Genomic DNA, 16,922 nt, shown 5'->3' with positions numbered 1-16,922 from the left:
TGCACATAAAATGGAAAATACGCTTTGGAATGTGCCTTAGGAAGTTTCCCTAAGAAACAAGTTAATAAGTAAAGATAAAAATCTGCTCATAATTCAACCAGGAGTGAACTACACACAGCACTAGTAAGAGTATGAGCACTTGTGACCATTGATTCAGTCAGTGAAAGACTGACTAAGCAAGCCATTCAATTCGCTTGCTCATTTTGAAATAAAACACCCATAAAGGGGCACTTTCATCTTACATACATCCAATTCTTTCCTTGCAAAAGGCATTGCTATGACTCTACAACAGAGAGAGGGAAAACATTTCTATTTTGCAATCATCTCTCCCATCATTCTGTGATGCAACTGTTGCTAATGGAGTGTCAAAAGCAATATTCCTTCTCATACATGATGCAAAGGAGTGTGATATCACAGAGATGACCACTGCATGACAAAGGCTGCAAACACAGTGATGCCAAAAGTTTACAAACTATAGATCAGGTTCTCCATATCATTTGCAAACAAGGAAAACGTGAAGAAATAAAAATAACATTAATAGGCAGTTTATAATGTGCCTTGTATTGCATTTTTGGGAAAATGCATTTTCTTCCTGCCTGTGGAACTTCTTCTGGTGCATTTCTGTCACACTGTTAAATTAAAAACAAACAAACAAACAAACAAACAAAATCCCACTAACAGTAAAAAACATCTCATGCTATCAGGGAGTAATGTGTTTACAGAGGTTTTGGCTTCTGGTAAACAACAACTATCACAAACTCTGTGATAAAGTCATGGGAGTTAACAATGACTGATGGATGCTAGTGCCTTCTGATGCATTCATCTGTCAGTCATGAACAGAGCGACCTGCTTTGCTTCATGCTTTTTTTCTTGGTTTCTCCTGGGACCATATGGAATAACTTGGTCTGGTATCTACTTTCTGGCTAAAAAATGGCTTACAGGAAAGTTTTTTAAATTTTTAAACTTTTTAAAGAGTTGAGCATTTTAGGCTTCTCTAATTGGCAGCTGCTGAAATTTTACGCTAGGGCCCATTTTTCCTGGAAGTAAAAATAGAAATCTTTAATTTTCTATCACTTTCTATCAGGAAGTCAATGAATAACCTGCAGCATCAAGGAAGTTTTGCTGCCTTTCTTGCTAAACTGATATTTTGTGCATATGGGTGACTACTGACCTTTTTTTAACGTCTGTAGCTCTTGTATTCCAATGTATGGTATAAATTTGGAATTGGCTTAGAACCATATAGTAATAATGTATAGAATGAGTGCCACACTAATATTTAGTTTAATCTGTTAGTTTAATATGTTAGTTTGGCATGAAGGCATCACAAATTAAATTTAGAAAGCATAAAATTACAGTGAATATACTTATACTATGGATGAATCTGGACAATCTCACAAATGTATAATACATCTTACTGAAGTAATTAAACAAAAATTAGCAGAACTTCCAGATACAAAGATTTGCATGAGTCTTGGCTTGACTATAAAATGAATGAACATAAAAAGTTAAGATACTCAACATAAAAATGCAACACAAAAAAAGGATATATACTACCCAGTGAATTAGATAAATATATGTCATAAATGTATCAGCTAAATTAAAAGGAAGAATCGGTGGGGAATTTCAGGGAAACCTATGAAAATTTAAGAACTGAACAAAATAGTGGCAGATTACATTCAGAATAAGAAAGAACATTTTGAATTACTCACATAAGATTATAATATATTTCAAATAAATCACATACAGGTATCACTATGGACACCTTATAAAAAAACCAGTACAAGTTAACAAAAGCAAAAAGGATCATTGTACTCATTCTAAATCTTTGCAATAGTTGACTTCTCTTTGAATACTGCATTGCACATCAGTCAAAGTATTTAAAACAAAGTGTATAACGAAAATAGTGAAGACCAGAAGAAGGCAGCAGTAACAACAGCAGCAATAGTAATAAGCCTTGGTCTGAGAAGAGTTAGATAATGATCAGGATGGGGGATTTATCACAGATGCTTCACATTCTTATACAAGTCATATCAGCAGAGTATAGGATTTGGGAAAAAACCTTCAAGGGACAAATTTTTCATAGACGCATTTCATTTTCTCTCTGTAAGTCTTAGTATTGACTATTCTCTGAAATAAGACAGCCTGAAATAAGGATCCATGCACTCCAGTACATCAATTCTTACCTGGGGAAAAGGAAAAAGCTGCAATAACTTAAAATGTTTGTCACAAAACCCGAATCAAGAATTCCATTGATGTCCCATGATCTGGTTCAATCCACTAAAGAGAATACAGACGGGAAATTCAGATTTGGATTAAGGTTCTTTCTGCATGATTTAATACCTTCCCAGTATCTCCTCTTGAAATATGAACATTAAGGTGTGTTCTTTGTGATTTGTTCTTCCTCAGGAGTAAAATTCTGCCCTCACACTTTGTTAATGGTACTACTGATGATACACAAGACGAAACAAAGCAGAGTTATTTGCACTAAAAAAAACATTTGCTTTTCTTGGCAGGAAGTAATAATAAAGGAACAAATTAAAATTGGTGATGTCGACTAGTTCCCCATGAAAATTAATAACACGAGGCTCAAAGTACTGATCATCTAAATTGTATATCCATAAAAGGTTTGATTGAACAGAAATTATATTTAGAAAGAGGGAATCTGCTTCTTTCAAACATTGTCTTGGAATTGGATGATTTCTTTAAATGCATTTCACATATAGCTAGAAATTTTGTTCTCTCCTATTTTCAACTGAACTGAAAGCACTTGGATTGTTTGTGAAAATTTGTGTATACATTTTATTACTAGCAGTAGGAATAGAATTCTAGACTTGCCCATCTTTTCCTTCCTTATGTCAATGCTCTGATCATAGGCAACTCTCTCTCACTTTGGAAAACATAGATATTTGGCTACAAGTAATTTTGGTTCTATTGCATAAGTCAATACATTTTTGTGTTAACAGACAACAACACTAAGAACAACACAAAGTTTAATACTGGCAAGAAAAACAAGGCAAACAAACCCAACCTTAGTTAACTCAGTCTTACGATTGCACCTGCACTGCAACTCAATCTTGCTATAGCTGGTAAAGCTTTGAGTTTGGCCTTGCAGGTTGTTTCAGACTCAGCTACATAATTACCACAGATTTCCACAAACTGTTAAGTTCCTTATAAATAACTTGTTCTTATAAGGTGGTTAAACAGATGCTCTGAACAAGCTGCAATGGGTTTGTCAAATTCATTTTGGTGGGGCTGCCATACACTGTTGCCTGAAGGAGTGTCACAGATTGACGTTAATCTTGAGCACATGGATGAAGAGAGGAGAGGGCAGATTTGTGGCTGGGCTGAAAAGTAACTACCTTGACCGCATATGTAGATCAAATTATTCTGCAGTGAGCATAGCCCAAGTAGATTAAGAAAATACAGAACATTCAACAGTCTCACCAGTAACAGAAAACTCCAAAATAAAACTCTATAGGACAGGTGGAAACTAATTTTGTGGCAACTCTATTGGAAAAGGGCTCCCTTAGCAGTTTAGCTACACAGCCACTTGATGCTCTAGAGAACAGGGAGCTGCTAAAGGAGCAGGCAGTGGTGCTCTTTGACATCAAATTCTTATTTTTTCTTTTGCCTAGTATTTCATTTGAAAAAAATTCACTAACTGTGAACAAAGAATAAGAGATATTAGTAAGGAGTGAGTGAGCTCTTTATTTTTAATAGCTACCAATGCATTTTTTTCTGACTTGTCCAATCATTTCCAATTCCTTACAAAATTCAAACATTCTTAATATCCTTGGAAGGAACTCCACAGTGCTTAACTTTTCATTTCCAGCCTGCATGTTGCTGCCTGTGTCTCATTTTATATTCTCAGACTGATATCCTCCTCTAGACAAAATACCTATGCTTCCTCACTGCTGCTTAGCTATCTCTATGAAGCTTTTATTTGGTGGAATCCTGAACTTAGGTTGCATCAAATCAGTGCAGAATAGAAATAACCAAGATGGTTTAATGAGGTACTTAAATAGCAAAAGCAGTGCAGCACCCTCTCTCAGTTCAGGAGGATAAATTAGCCCAAGTGAAGTGCAACACAGATAGAAAATCTTTAGGTAAAAGTACTTAGTACTTTATAAACATATGAAAAGAATGCAATCATCCAGAGCAAAATCTATCAACGTTTGCTACATTGCGGTCAGATCACAGCATTGATTCTTTCTTCACATCCATCAGCAAACAAGCATTAATATCATGCAATGTCTTTAAAATCATGCAGTGTTGTAAACTCTCTGGAGGATTCCCTAAAGGAATCCTTGCCACATGCAAGCAGCCTTGCTTCTATGTACTGATGTTGGGCTGCCCTTGCATTTGAGCAGTCTGCCAAATATGCATCTGCATAAGGACTGTGACAACAAACACACACCTGACATGTGCCCTAATACATCAGGTAATTCATCTCATTATGTCAGTCAAATTTAGCTTCAATATTTCCTAATTCCTATAATCAAAGAGACTAGAGTGCCTGAAGGGGGGTCCCTGAGTGGCAGGTCAGGAAACTGTACAGACTGCTGTGATTGAGATGCTACCTGAATTACAGTCTCTCCCAAAATTGTTTTTCTGAGGTGCTCATTAGCTCTATCCACAAACACATATTCAAAAATCACTTTAGAAGAGAATAAAAAGCATGTTCCAAAAATAATCTTCCATAAGATAATCTGCCTTTCTTTCTGGACCTACCAGAAAGGGTAAGTATGTTTTAGCAACCTGTATAAGTACACTGAGATGGTCTCTTTTTTTCTTAAACTACTGCTTTCTCCTTATTCTTCAAAGCAACCAGCCCAAGCAGATCTCTGTATTCCCAGGTAAGGAATATCAGATTTCCCAAAGCAACAAAGTGGTTAGGGTGTTTGCTCTAGTTGGCACAATGTGAGATTAGCTTTACATTTCTGAAACGTCAAGGGGAATCCTATAAAAATGAAATTTTAAAAATATCAACCCTGTTCACGTGTATGCAGAAATGTGGGGAATGTTCTGTAAAACTCTTTATTTATTTATTTATTTATTGCTGCCTGTTTAGATTGGAATGTCTAAAGATTTGTCCTTTTGCAGGGCAACAAAAGAAAGGGATGCAGAGGGAAGTGCTTTTATGACATGAATTCCATGACTACTTAGCTTTTTGTTTTATTCACGGACACATCTTGAAATCTCAGTTTGTAATAAACTTGTTCTTTCAGAAACTTGTCTAACTAGCAGTAATCAATCACTTATATATTCACTTAATCATTTACTTCATTAGTCCCACCAAATATCACGTAACTTCAAATTTATGTATGTAATGCTGAACACAACTGAGTTAGTTAGAAAACAAACAAATCACACAGGAGATGTCCTACTATTATGAATATTGCTGTGCTAAGAGCATTCAAGGAAAAGAAAATCAGCATGAACTTAGAGAAACAAGATCTTTTTATCAACATGAGCTAAAAGGTTGACAAAGCTATAAAAAACTTTTAATATTCAGCCAAGTGTTGCTATACCTGGCAAGAAACTATAATTTGAATGTATAAAACAAACTGGAACATGCTCAACTATTACTTTATCCTATGTAATTTCTATCTGCCTTAATGGTAAGACGTGTGTTTTCAAAATCAGAAGGATTCTGATTGAACAGATTGAAATTAAGAGGGACCTCTTCAAAATCAAGATGTAAATTGAAAATTTGCTATAGAACTGAGCCTTCTGAAATTCAAACTGATATTCTGTTTCTTGAAATAATAATAATAAAAAGAACAGCGTAATTTATTTGCATTCATAAATGTCATTTATTTTCATAACTGTCTAATTATTAACAACAAATGAAGATAAGATTTGAAGATACTTCTCCGCCTATTATAGTCCAACCTCTTCTTTAGATGTTGCTAAAGCAGGATCTATCATATTTATGTAGTAGATTTAACTAGGATCTGTACACTGGGATGTATTTTTTTAAGATCACACACTCCTTTTCTAGTAACTCCTTTTCTAGTCTACAACACATCACCAGTAGATTGCCTCAAGGCAAAGACAGCTTTTTGCAGTGAGTAAACTTAGCTGAGGTGTGTAGAATTGAGTGACAACTGTTCATTAGCAGGAAAGTTTATTCAGGAGATATCTACCTCCCATTCCTTTCAATGTACATATCCACATATTTGCACACAATGTGCGCACATCTGAATTAAGTACAGAACTGTGTACATATATGCACAGAATTATAAAAAACAGCAAAGAAGTGATGAAAACCTTTTTTGGGGAAGGCAGCTGTTTACATTGGCATATTTCTCTGGAAAAAAAAAATCCTGGGGAAAAGGAGGAACATGCCCTGGATCAGCTGAAATCCAAATCCTGTTTCTAATTGATTCTAAAAGATGACTGCCAGTGCACTTTTCACAAATTAAAACCACAGCCCATCATAGTAACATAACTATTAGAAAAGCATTGAGTAGAATTAGTCTTGTATCACTTTTAATGGGATGGCAGAAAGAATACTGTTTCAAAAATAGAAAGACCAAATAATACATTTCCCCTTCATTCACAGATCCTGACACTTGGAGTTTATCAAAGGGAAAATCTTCAGAGAAGACCATTTTAAAAATGCTTGCAAAACATTTGTATTATATCACTTTGTATTGCAAAACTTTGCAGGTGTCTCTATGAGCTGGTAGCTCTCAAGCTTTTTCAAATGAATCATCAGGAAGAGAATCTTCCTTTGCTGTAATATTAAACCTCAAGTGTAACTCTACTGACTTTTGTCTCCCATCCATTTCAACAACATATTTGTTCTATCCATTAGGTGTATCTTAACTGAGCCAACAATACTACATACAATACAATGCAGCTGGGACTACTGGAATTGCTGAGCAATAACAGTAAAATGAGATTTATGGTACCTACACGAGTTATTGGTGTATGGTGCCTACACCAATAACTGGTGTATGAGCTTGTCCCCAGGGGTGCACAAGATAGGGATATTTCTTTTCTTGATTACATGTCATTTGATTTCCTAGATCAACATAGCCCAGACTGGCATGAATACGAAATTGTGACTGTAATATCTGAAGTATCAGCTAAAAAGTACTGGTACTGGCTGAAACAACAGAATAAATTTACAGAAAATTTAATGACGACTCCATGCCAGGAATGCTAGAGAAGAAACAAAAAATTCCCTGTGTATTTAAGCAAAGTTAACATCCTCTCAACTGGTTGTGTAACAGATGAACAAACTGACAGAAACTAAAAATACGCTTATACTTCTACACATTACTTACATACAATAATAAAGCATCAAAGCAGTACTCACAGCTAGAGAATATCAATGGACATGAGTGTTCATCCATCGGGAAATTATGTAGTTGCAGCTGGCATTCAGCATTGATGGTAAGCCTGTGGAGAAACCATCTATCTGTCACTATACATCAGCACAAGGAAAGGTTAAAAGGAGCCACTTAGATAACCTTAGGTAATCTTCCAAAAGAACTTTGACATCTTTAAGTAAGGCCTTCAAGCAAAAGACTGCATGTACAGATTGTTTATTGGTTATTTAGGCCTAATTTAAAACAATGTAAACTATTTTAAAGAAACAAAAACAAATAAGCAAAAACAAGTATATCCTTAAAGTTTCCTGATCCCCCCCAAATCTGTGCAAATGTCCTTTTCTATTTCTAAATGATATGGGATGGAAATAACTGTTCTTTAGAAAAATAACAGGAAATGGCTCATGTGGTTTTTAATTCCAATGAAATATAGATAATCTTATAAGGAACCTTCCCTGCATTTACTTACTCAGTGAAATTAAAATTCTTTCCATCATTTTGGGGTACCTCTCAAAAGCTTTTTAAGTCTCTACATGTCATTCTCTCCTGAGTAACACAGACATAAGAAATAAATGACCCACTCACACAGAGCAGCAGAAATGTCTTCATCCCCATTTGAAGGCTTGTTTTACATGGTTTCCTAACGCAAGCCACACTTTGAATGGAGCTGATTTAAAAACGGCTATTAGAAACAGATAGACTTCAGTCTGAAAGATTACAGAGTCAATCTATCCGTTGATTGCAACAAGCACTAGCTTATTAACTAGACCACTGCAAGTCTGTAGTGGTCAGGAAACCAGATGCTATTAACTTTGTGCCTGAGTTCATGCAACAAGTATGGGCTGTAAGTGATGGTGGTGGTGGTAGTGGTGGGCTTCAGTCTTTTTAAATCCAAAACTAAGAAACTGGATCTGGAAAGGTGCCTCAAATGCAGGATGACAACCTTAGAAAACCTCTGTCTTGGAAAGCTCACTTGTGAGAAGCTGACCAGCATTTTTGTACTGGCCCTAGAACATGATCTCAGGTGTTACAGCAGGAACAAATTCATGCCCAAAAGAAGCCAGGGAAGAGGAGATAAAGGCAAGTAGCCTGAGCTAACTTTGCACACTTTCCCCTGAATATAAGATGTTTATGACACATTATAGAAACTGCACATATAGTAGTTACCATTCCCATGTTATATTGATAATATATGGTAATATAAAGCAGAAAATTATTTATTTTTGAATCACACGGTATTATTGATGAAAAAATGAATACTCTTCTTCTTATGAGAAAAGGAGGCTGAGCTGAGGGGGAAAAAATGATTCAAAACGTCTTTCACACATTCATCATGCTCATTCTTACAATCCACTGGGTCAAATATAATTCAATTTTTATCTGTTTAAATAAAACAAACAAAGTTTTTTTAGTGATGGGTATGCAAATCTATCATTAGGTAGATACGTAGAAATCTACTCGCCTAGAAATACGGAACGAGACCTGATTTAAAAACAGAAAAGGAAAAAAGAACAAGAGAGGATTAAGGCTGTAATCTTAACGACCAAAATCTTTATCCAAAGGCTACTGGCATGAGCAAGAGCTCTACCACTCAAGTCAGTGGAGCAAGACTAAGAAGAGAAGGACACTAAAAATGTCAGCAGGCATTTCCAACTGTTTAATTCCTTTCTTATTGTTTAACAAAGATTGTCATTGAAGCCCAACTGCAATTTTGAGCATGGTAAGTAAATGAAATTGCACTCAGAAGGCTGAATAAAATCACTGAAGAAAATGTAGTCTGTAAGAAATATTTCTGAAAATTTTGCTGTGACGAATCTGGTATATGGCAGAAATTTCTTCTGTTCTATTCAGTTTTTCCACTAAGTAAAAACATATTTTGATTTCCATAGGCTCCTTTTTAATGCAAATATATATAGTTTCTCTTATACTATACAGTGGAAGGCATCACAAAGTTTAGAAAGACTCTAAAATCCTCCCATCCACATTTCATCCTTGTCATGAAATGTGACATGCTATCTTTCAGTTCATCTTATCTGAAGAATTACATCTGAAGAATGACATTAGTGTAAACCAGTCTTGCATCTAAATCTGCTCAGAAAGATTTCTGGCAGTGTTTGTGGGACTGTATGCTTCTGACTTTAACAAATACTAAAACATCTGACACCTACAATTCAGGGAAACATACTATCAGTGCTTAAAGATTTATTTTTTAAAGACAAAGCTTTGTTTTTTAAACTCTGCAGTAGTTATGCCTGAATTTTCAGTAAACATTTGTCAAGCAAAATGACTGTTGTCACTCCAGTCTTCAAAAAGGGCAAGAGGGAGGAACCGGGAACTACAGGTCAATCAGCCTCAACTCCTTCCCTGGAAATGTGGTAGAGCAGCTCATCCTAGAGACCATTTCTAGGCATGTCAAGGGAAGAAGGTGCTCAGGAGTAGTCAGCATGGATTCACTAAGAGGAAGTCATGTTTGACAAACCTGTTAGCCTTCTACGATGGGATGACTGGCTGGATATCCATCCACATGGAATAATGGGAAAGCCATGGATGTTGTCTACCTTGACTTCAGCAAGGATTTTGATGCAGTCTCCTATAACATCCTCATAGGAAAGCTCTGGAAGTGTGGGCTGGATGAGTGGACAGTGAGGTGAATTGAGAACTGGCTGGATGCCAGAGCCCAGAGGTTAGTGTAAATGGGGCCGAGTCTAGTTGGAGGCTTGCGGCCAGTGGTATCCCGCAGGAGTCAGTACTGGGCCCAATGCTGTTCAACATGTTCATTGATGACTTGAATGAGAGGACGGAGTACTCCCTCAGCAAGTTTGGAGATGATACACAACTAAGTGGAACGACCGACACTGCTGAGAGCTGTGCTGCCATTCAGAAGCATTTAGACAGGTTGGAGAGTTGGGCAGAGAGGAACCTCATGAGGCTCAACAAGGACAAGTGCAGGGTCCTGCACCTGGGGAGGAATAACCCCAGGCACCAGTACAGATTAGGGGTTGACCTGCTGGAAAGAGGCTCCACAGAAAGGGATTTGGCAGTCCTGGCTGACAACAAGTTAACCATGAGGCAGCAATGTGCCCTCCTGGCCAAGAAGGACAGTTGGATCCTGGCCTGCATCAGGAGAAATGTTGCCAGCAGGTCAAGGGAGGTGATCCTCCTCCTCTACTCAGCTGTGGTGATGCCACACCTGGAGTATTGGGTGCAGTTCTGGGCTCCCCAGTACAAGAGGGACAAGAGCTTCTAGAGAGTGTCCAGTGTAGGGATTAAGATAATTAAAGGACTCTAGCACCTATCTTATGAGGAAAGACTAAGTGAGCTGGGCCTGTTTATTCTGGAGAATACTGAGAGTAGATCTGATCAATATGTATAAGTACCTAAGGGGTGAATGTAGGGAGGATCGGGCCAAACTCTTCTCGGTGGTGGCCAGTGATAGGACAAGGGGTAATGGGTACAATGGCTACACAGGAAGTTCCATCTCCATACGAGGAAGAACGTCTTTACTGTGAGAGTGATATAGCCTTGGAACAGGCTGCCCAGAGAGGTTGTGGAGTCTCTTTCTCTGGAGATCTTCAGAATTCGCCTGGATGTCACCCTCTGTCAGGTGCTCCAGGTGTCCCTGCTTGAGCAGGGGGGTTGGACTAGATGATCTCTAGAGGTCCCTTCCAACCTTAACCATTCTGTAATTCGGTGATTCTGTGAAGATCAGTAGGCATTAGAAAGGACACAGCAGAGAATAACAAGAAATCTCTGAAAATGACTAAAGAGGAAAAGATGCCAAACTCTTTCAGCTACATACTTTAACTTCTTACCTGAGGGTATATAAGATTTTCCCATCATTCCATATCCTGAGGAGCTGGTTGGGAGTGGTGATCCAGTGAGCTTCTGCTGTTTTGGAGTTTCGAAATATTGTGTCTGGTATCCAAATCAAACCAACCATGTTGCTGTTCAGAGTCAGTATTTTCATGGTGCTGTTGAAACGAAGACGACTGTCTGTCCATGTTTGGGCAAAAAATATATCAATTTGATATTCCTGCAGTGAAAACATGATATGAAAATTGAAATTTGTTCCATGCTTGTCACTACTACTTGGTCTTTGATAAGACCTATTCATATGCAGAGTGTCAAGATATGTTCAAGCCAACGGAGCTATGTTTTCCTTTTTACCTACCAAGGAACTTAACTTTTAAACTTTTTTGTCCCTCCCCCCCCCCTTTTTTTTTCTGTAGTTGCTTTAGAAAAGAGGCCTGGCTTCTCTCATGCTTCAGCCCTCTCCCCTAACAAATTCTGTTTCAATTGTTTCTGAAAAGTCACAGCTACAAAATACAATTTGCATAGGCTTCTGTGTCTCAGGGCAGAGTGATGAAAGAATTATTTGAGTCTGTGTAGTACAGTGGGTAAATATGAATGGGAGCAATATAAGTACACTGGAGAATTCCTCTGACTTTGGCAATGAATGCCTTTTGCTTGGCTGTTTTGTTGTTGTCGTTGCTGTTTTTTGGGGTTAATTCCAATAAATTTCTTGTTCTGCTTACAATCAACTATTCTTTCCCAAGTTACACTACAGTAGAATTTAATACACCTGTGCACCTGTGAGGCACCTTGTGTACATCGAAAGCTAAGACCTAAGATGCTGTTATTACCATGAATAAGCTACTATCATGGCTTACAGGTCACAAACTAATCCTTTCTCATGTCTACTGCTATAAGGAATCAGTAAGCAGCCAAAATAGATATAATAATGCAGAAGATAAATTATGTATGGACAAACACACAAAACAATATAGGTGAATATGTAAACGTGCTGCCTGATTCATAGAATACCCCATACAAGAAATTGTGTTAAAAACAATATTCAAATTGAGAATTGTAGTCCTCAGAAGTCAAACAAAATTTGTGTTTATATTCATCTTGTTTATCTGCCTCTCCCTCTCTCCATACAGCTCAGTAGCTAATACAAGAGTCCTACAGAAACGTATATCTGATCATATCATGAAAGACTCTCTCATAATTGCTGGGCTGACGAATTCATGACAGTGGCAGCTTTTTTTTTTTGCTCACATGACACCAAGTTTATGTTATACAATGCATGTTAGCACAGGGGCTGAGGGGAAAATAAAACCTCCTCAGAACCTCTGGTAAATGCCTCTTGATAAAGCTGAACAAAAGATTAGGTTTCTTCAGAAAATCAGGTAGGTCTTGCCTTTGACTGCTCTGAACTTGCTTTAATTGCATTTTTGTATATCTACTTCTAAATCTCCTATTTAAAAGGGAAGGTGTAAAAAGAAATACTATTATGTGAACCCTATTTCATGTTGCTGCTGTTGACTCTTAAAAGAGTTCATGATTTGAACTGAGGCCAGGATTTTTACTCTTTTCTGAGAATCATCCAGTTCTGCACTATTACAGTTTTGGCAGGCCGTTCTTCTAGAGCTGATGTTATAATACCAGGAAGCCTATTTTTTTGCTCTAGGCCTCTCATCTCTACATAGCAAATGATCAACAGATATATAAAAGGTGCTAGTGCGTGTCCAAACACCTGGTAATAATAGATCACCTAAGGACTTGAAGTTCAGCCACGAAAGGAATGAAGGATTAGGGTTTTTTTTGTAGCCTGTCTCACTGCCATTTTTCATTGTATTAGCTTTATTTTTTCAGGGACACTGACAGATTGTAATCTGAAGAGCCTTTTTTGTATCTCAATGCTTACAAGGTTGCATGTATTCATACACTTAAATAATGCAGCAATGTACACAGCATGCCGTAATTGCTATCTAGCTCTTCATAAATATTAAAAAAGTCAACCCTAGTTGACCAGGTTTAACATAGTAGAGTGCTTATCTCTCTTTATAATGAATCTGTCTCTATTACTTTATCCTTGGAAGTCCAGTGACAAGAGTTAATTTGGCACATTCAGCTGCTATAGAGAGGAGTATGCCAGATATGTTCACGGGTTTTCCAAACACTGGGAAAGTAGAGTTACTTTTTTTTAACTCACACGTAACAACCAGTATTTATAGAATCAAAGACCATTTGTATACATCTGGCTAATGACTGTGTTGTCTTTTCACAGAACAAGTTTTGCATTATATTTATATTTGATGTTATTTTATATGAATGCCTTGACTGTCAAATTATTACTAAGTTTTGGAGCATCTGTAATTCTCTTCTAGTAGATTGTCAGTGGCATTGCATTTTCAAAATTTTACCCCTATCTTTTTCATCAAATATATCTACCATATGTGATCAGTGCACATTAATTTTGGCCCCCATATAACACATTTTTCTCACTTTTAATAGCTTTGATTACTAATGGATTCTAAAAATAAACTTATAAAGCATTTTACATGTATAATTCAAAATAACCACTTAGAAATTCATCCAAATGAAATCTGTATACAGCAGTTTTTACATTCTGCACAAATCTGATTAGATAGGAAAAATGTTTTTTGTAGTGCTATGTGCTATGTTCAAGGACATGATAAATTTAAAAATGTTAAGGAAGTCAAAGAACGAGAATGTGAAACTAGAGAATTAGGTTTCCTAATTTTTCTTCTGGGATTTACCCTTACATGAATGCATTTTTTTATAAATGTCATCACACAATGAGTCAATTTGTTATACTTTCAAGATGTATTGAAAAATATTTAGTATAATTTGAAAATAATACAAGTAACATTGTCACTGAAAATGGCTTCCCATCACCTCCAAAAAGGCTATCTTTGAAAACAGACTTTTAAAATTGAAACTTGACAATGCTCACCTAATTTCCAGGAAGTATCTTCTAAAACCTACTAAAACATTTTATGGTCTTTTCACTGGTACTGTATGAAAATAATTGTCTCGTGGAGAACATTTCTGTGTATTCAAATTTCATAAGCTCTTTTGTAAATTTGAAACATTTGCTGGGAAAAATAATTGAATTAAGAAAAAAGTAACTTTAAAAATTTACTAGAAGGAACTTTTCTTTCTTTATATTTCTGAGTGGGGCAAGAAGCCCATTTCTTTCTCTTGATTTGTGGACAGAGTGACATAAGTTAACAATAGTTAACAATCAGCTGCAAATAATGATATATAGTCACAGCTACATCTATCTGATTTTAGCATATTTTTCACTTTTTTCACTTTCTGAACCTAATGTGGTTTCATTCCTGCCTTGAAAATAATAAAGTTGGCAATGAATTATTTGCTTTTCAATTGTGTAGGAATGATTAATGATTGGAAACACCTTGAAACTTCTATGGTCTGAGGCATTTGTAGCCACAGAGAAAAATACACGCTTTTCAACCAAGCCTTTAACTATTTCTTTATTTGAAAGAGGAGCTAATATACTGTTGACAATACATTAAGTTTTTATCCTACTAAGATGTATTATTTTAGCTTTGAGTTAATCCTGGAAAACACTATTTAATTTGTTGTCTTAGTCAAATGATCTGTTTGAATGACTACAGAAAACAGCATGCAAATGACTTTGCTGCTTGTACTGCCGCTTTCTCATTTTCTGCATTTTCACTGTTCTTCACAACAACAACAGAGAGTCTTACCCTTGGAAATTATGCTATAATTTGTTTTATGATACTTTTTACATTCTTACTATGGCCTATCACACAATGTGTCAGTACCACGATAAAACTTCATTTTCCTGTAAGTGATGTACACCAAAGTGGTAAATTCTACTTGTAATCTGTTCTGAAAATAAATATTAATCTTTCTCTTCATATTCCAAGCAGATGATTGTTTTATAAGAAATATGCTTAAAAAAGAAGGTGGAACCCTTTATATTCAAATACATAAATTTTAAGTGTGATGGTTTAAAATCAGAACACAGGACAAGGTTGTTAAAGGAAACAGGAGAAAGACGAGAAAAAACTTAGCAATTTAAGCAGAAGAAAAGAAGAGATCCTTTAAAACTGGAAATAGAGCAGTTTAAATTCAGCCTTGCAAAAGCTCTCATGTGAAAGTGAACAACTGTAATTCTTGTCAGTCCTTTCCAATTGTTTACTTAAGTCTGGTTCGATCCTTCACAGTTGTTATGCAGTAACTTCAGTGTATGATTTAAGGTAATTTTTTGCTTCAGTTCTCTGAACCCCTCGCTCAGTCCTTGTCCTCAGTGGAAATTTGTTTTCTCTTTCCATTTTAACAACATGGCTCTGAAGTCCTCCCTTTTGACTTGCTCCTCGGCAGAACACAACAGCCTCACAGGAGCGTAAAACTTCTGAACAAGAACATAGCAGGAATGGAATTATGAGGGAGTTTGAATTTCATTTTCAGTAAAATAATATTTCTTCTAGCCTAATTCAGCACTCCAAGGAAAGTTGAATCAACAACTGATTTTCCTAAACCCTTCAAAGAGCTGTCTGATTGATTCCCCATTCTCTTCAGTTATGTGACAAATGAATGAAATAAAAAGTGCCCCCTGAAATAAGGGATGAGTTTTTCTTTTCCTGAAGCTGAACATTTGCACATTTGATATTAAAACATCAGTAGTTATTCTGGTGGACAGAGCCTACTTCTAGTTTCCATAATCCATGAAAACCCTGGGACTAAATGGACTAAAAGAAGGATAGAATTGTCCTCTGCTCAGGTAGAATGTCTCTTAATTATTTGATTGTTTGAGGAGGTTCAGGCTATGCTCATGGCTAGTTTTGATATTCATGGAAATTAATATTCCCACAGAGATTGCTGCATCATGTGCACTGCTTGTTCCACAGACTGCACAGTCTATATGTTATAAACAGACAGGAATCATGGTGATTCCCAGAGAGATGGAATGCTTAAAAGATTACTTTAGCACTGTTTCTTGGCAGGTACTTGCAACTTTAATTCTAATTAAAAAAAATTGTAAGCAACTCTCAGATATCCTATGGGAAGGAAGTGGAAGCAAAGCTAATTTGAAACCTACACTTTCTTTTTGTGAAAATAAACTAAAAATGAATAAATTGAGTCTGCTTGCAAAAACTTGGTAAAATAAGTGATGTATTTAAAATGCTTGGTGTATCATGAAGAAATACAAACCTTCTATGAGGATAGTAATTCTCATGTACTTGCTCTGAAATTTCACCATGCTTTCTACAGGGATAAGGGGAGTAACCTCTTTAGGTGGCTACTGAATCTTGCCTTAAAATAGCTCTGGAAGCTTGGAGCTGTAGGAAGATGCTCAGGAGCTGGATTTAGGGAATCCTCCTCACACTTATGTACAACACTTGGTTTTGTCGCAGAAGCACATCATGGCTCACCTTCCAGTTCTCCATCAGTCTGCTTTTTTCCCACATTTTGTCCTCTTCCTCTTCCAGCTTTGATTCTTATCACTAATGGGTTCTGAGAGGTGGAAGAACTCAAGAGTTTTTCTTTCCCAGTAGGATAGAGGCTGTACCTTCCAAAGATCCATCAAATGAATATACAAACTAAAACAAAGAATGGCTAGTTTTACAGTTGGTGGTAAAATATATATCTGTGATGACTCTTCACACTGCTTATTTTTATTAGATTTTTTTATAAGAAATGCTTGCTTTTTTTGTGAAAGTTTGCTTTGACTTTTTTTATAGCTATAGGCATAATGGTTGTATGGAGAAAATATAA

General features: G+C 36.4%; 1 protein-coding gene across 1 annotated transcript in view; it reads right to left on the bottom strand.

The window, feature by feature from the left end:
* The window catches only part of GABRG3 (gamma-aminobutyric acid type A receptor subunit gamma3), a 311,230-nt gene that overhangs the window by 129,105 nt on the left and 165,203 nt on the right, over positions 1-16,922 (bottom strand). Inside the window, exons 4-5 of the mRNA XM_088530388.1 lie at positions 11,156-11,376; positions 7,331-7,413 (exon numbers count right to left, since the gene is read on the bottom strand). Coding sequence (XP_088386514.1) covers positions 7,331-7,413; positions 11,156-11,376 — 304 coding nt within the window. The remainder of the gene's footprint in view (positions 1-7,330; positions 7,414-11,155; positions 11,377-16,922) is intronic.

Source organism: Tinamus guttatus, unplaced genomic scaffold, assembly GCF_059628265.1.
Source record: "Tinamus guttatus ecotype Peru unplaced genomic scaffold, ASM5962826v1 Tinamus_guttatus_pri_ptg000369l, whole genome shotgun sequence".
NCBI classification, from domain to species: Eukaryota; Metazoa; Chordata; class Aves; order Tinamiformes; family Tinamidae; genus Tinamus; species Tinamus guttatus.
Note: the sequence above shows the minus strand (reverse complement) of the source record. Positions and strands in the feature narration are given on the sequence as shown.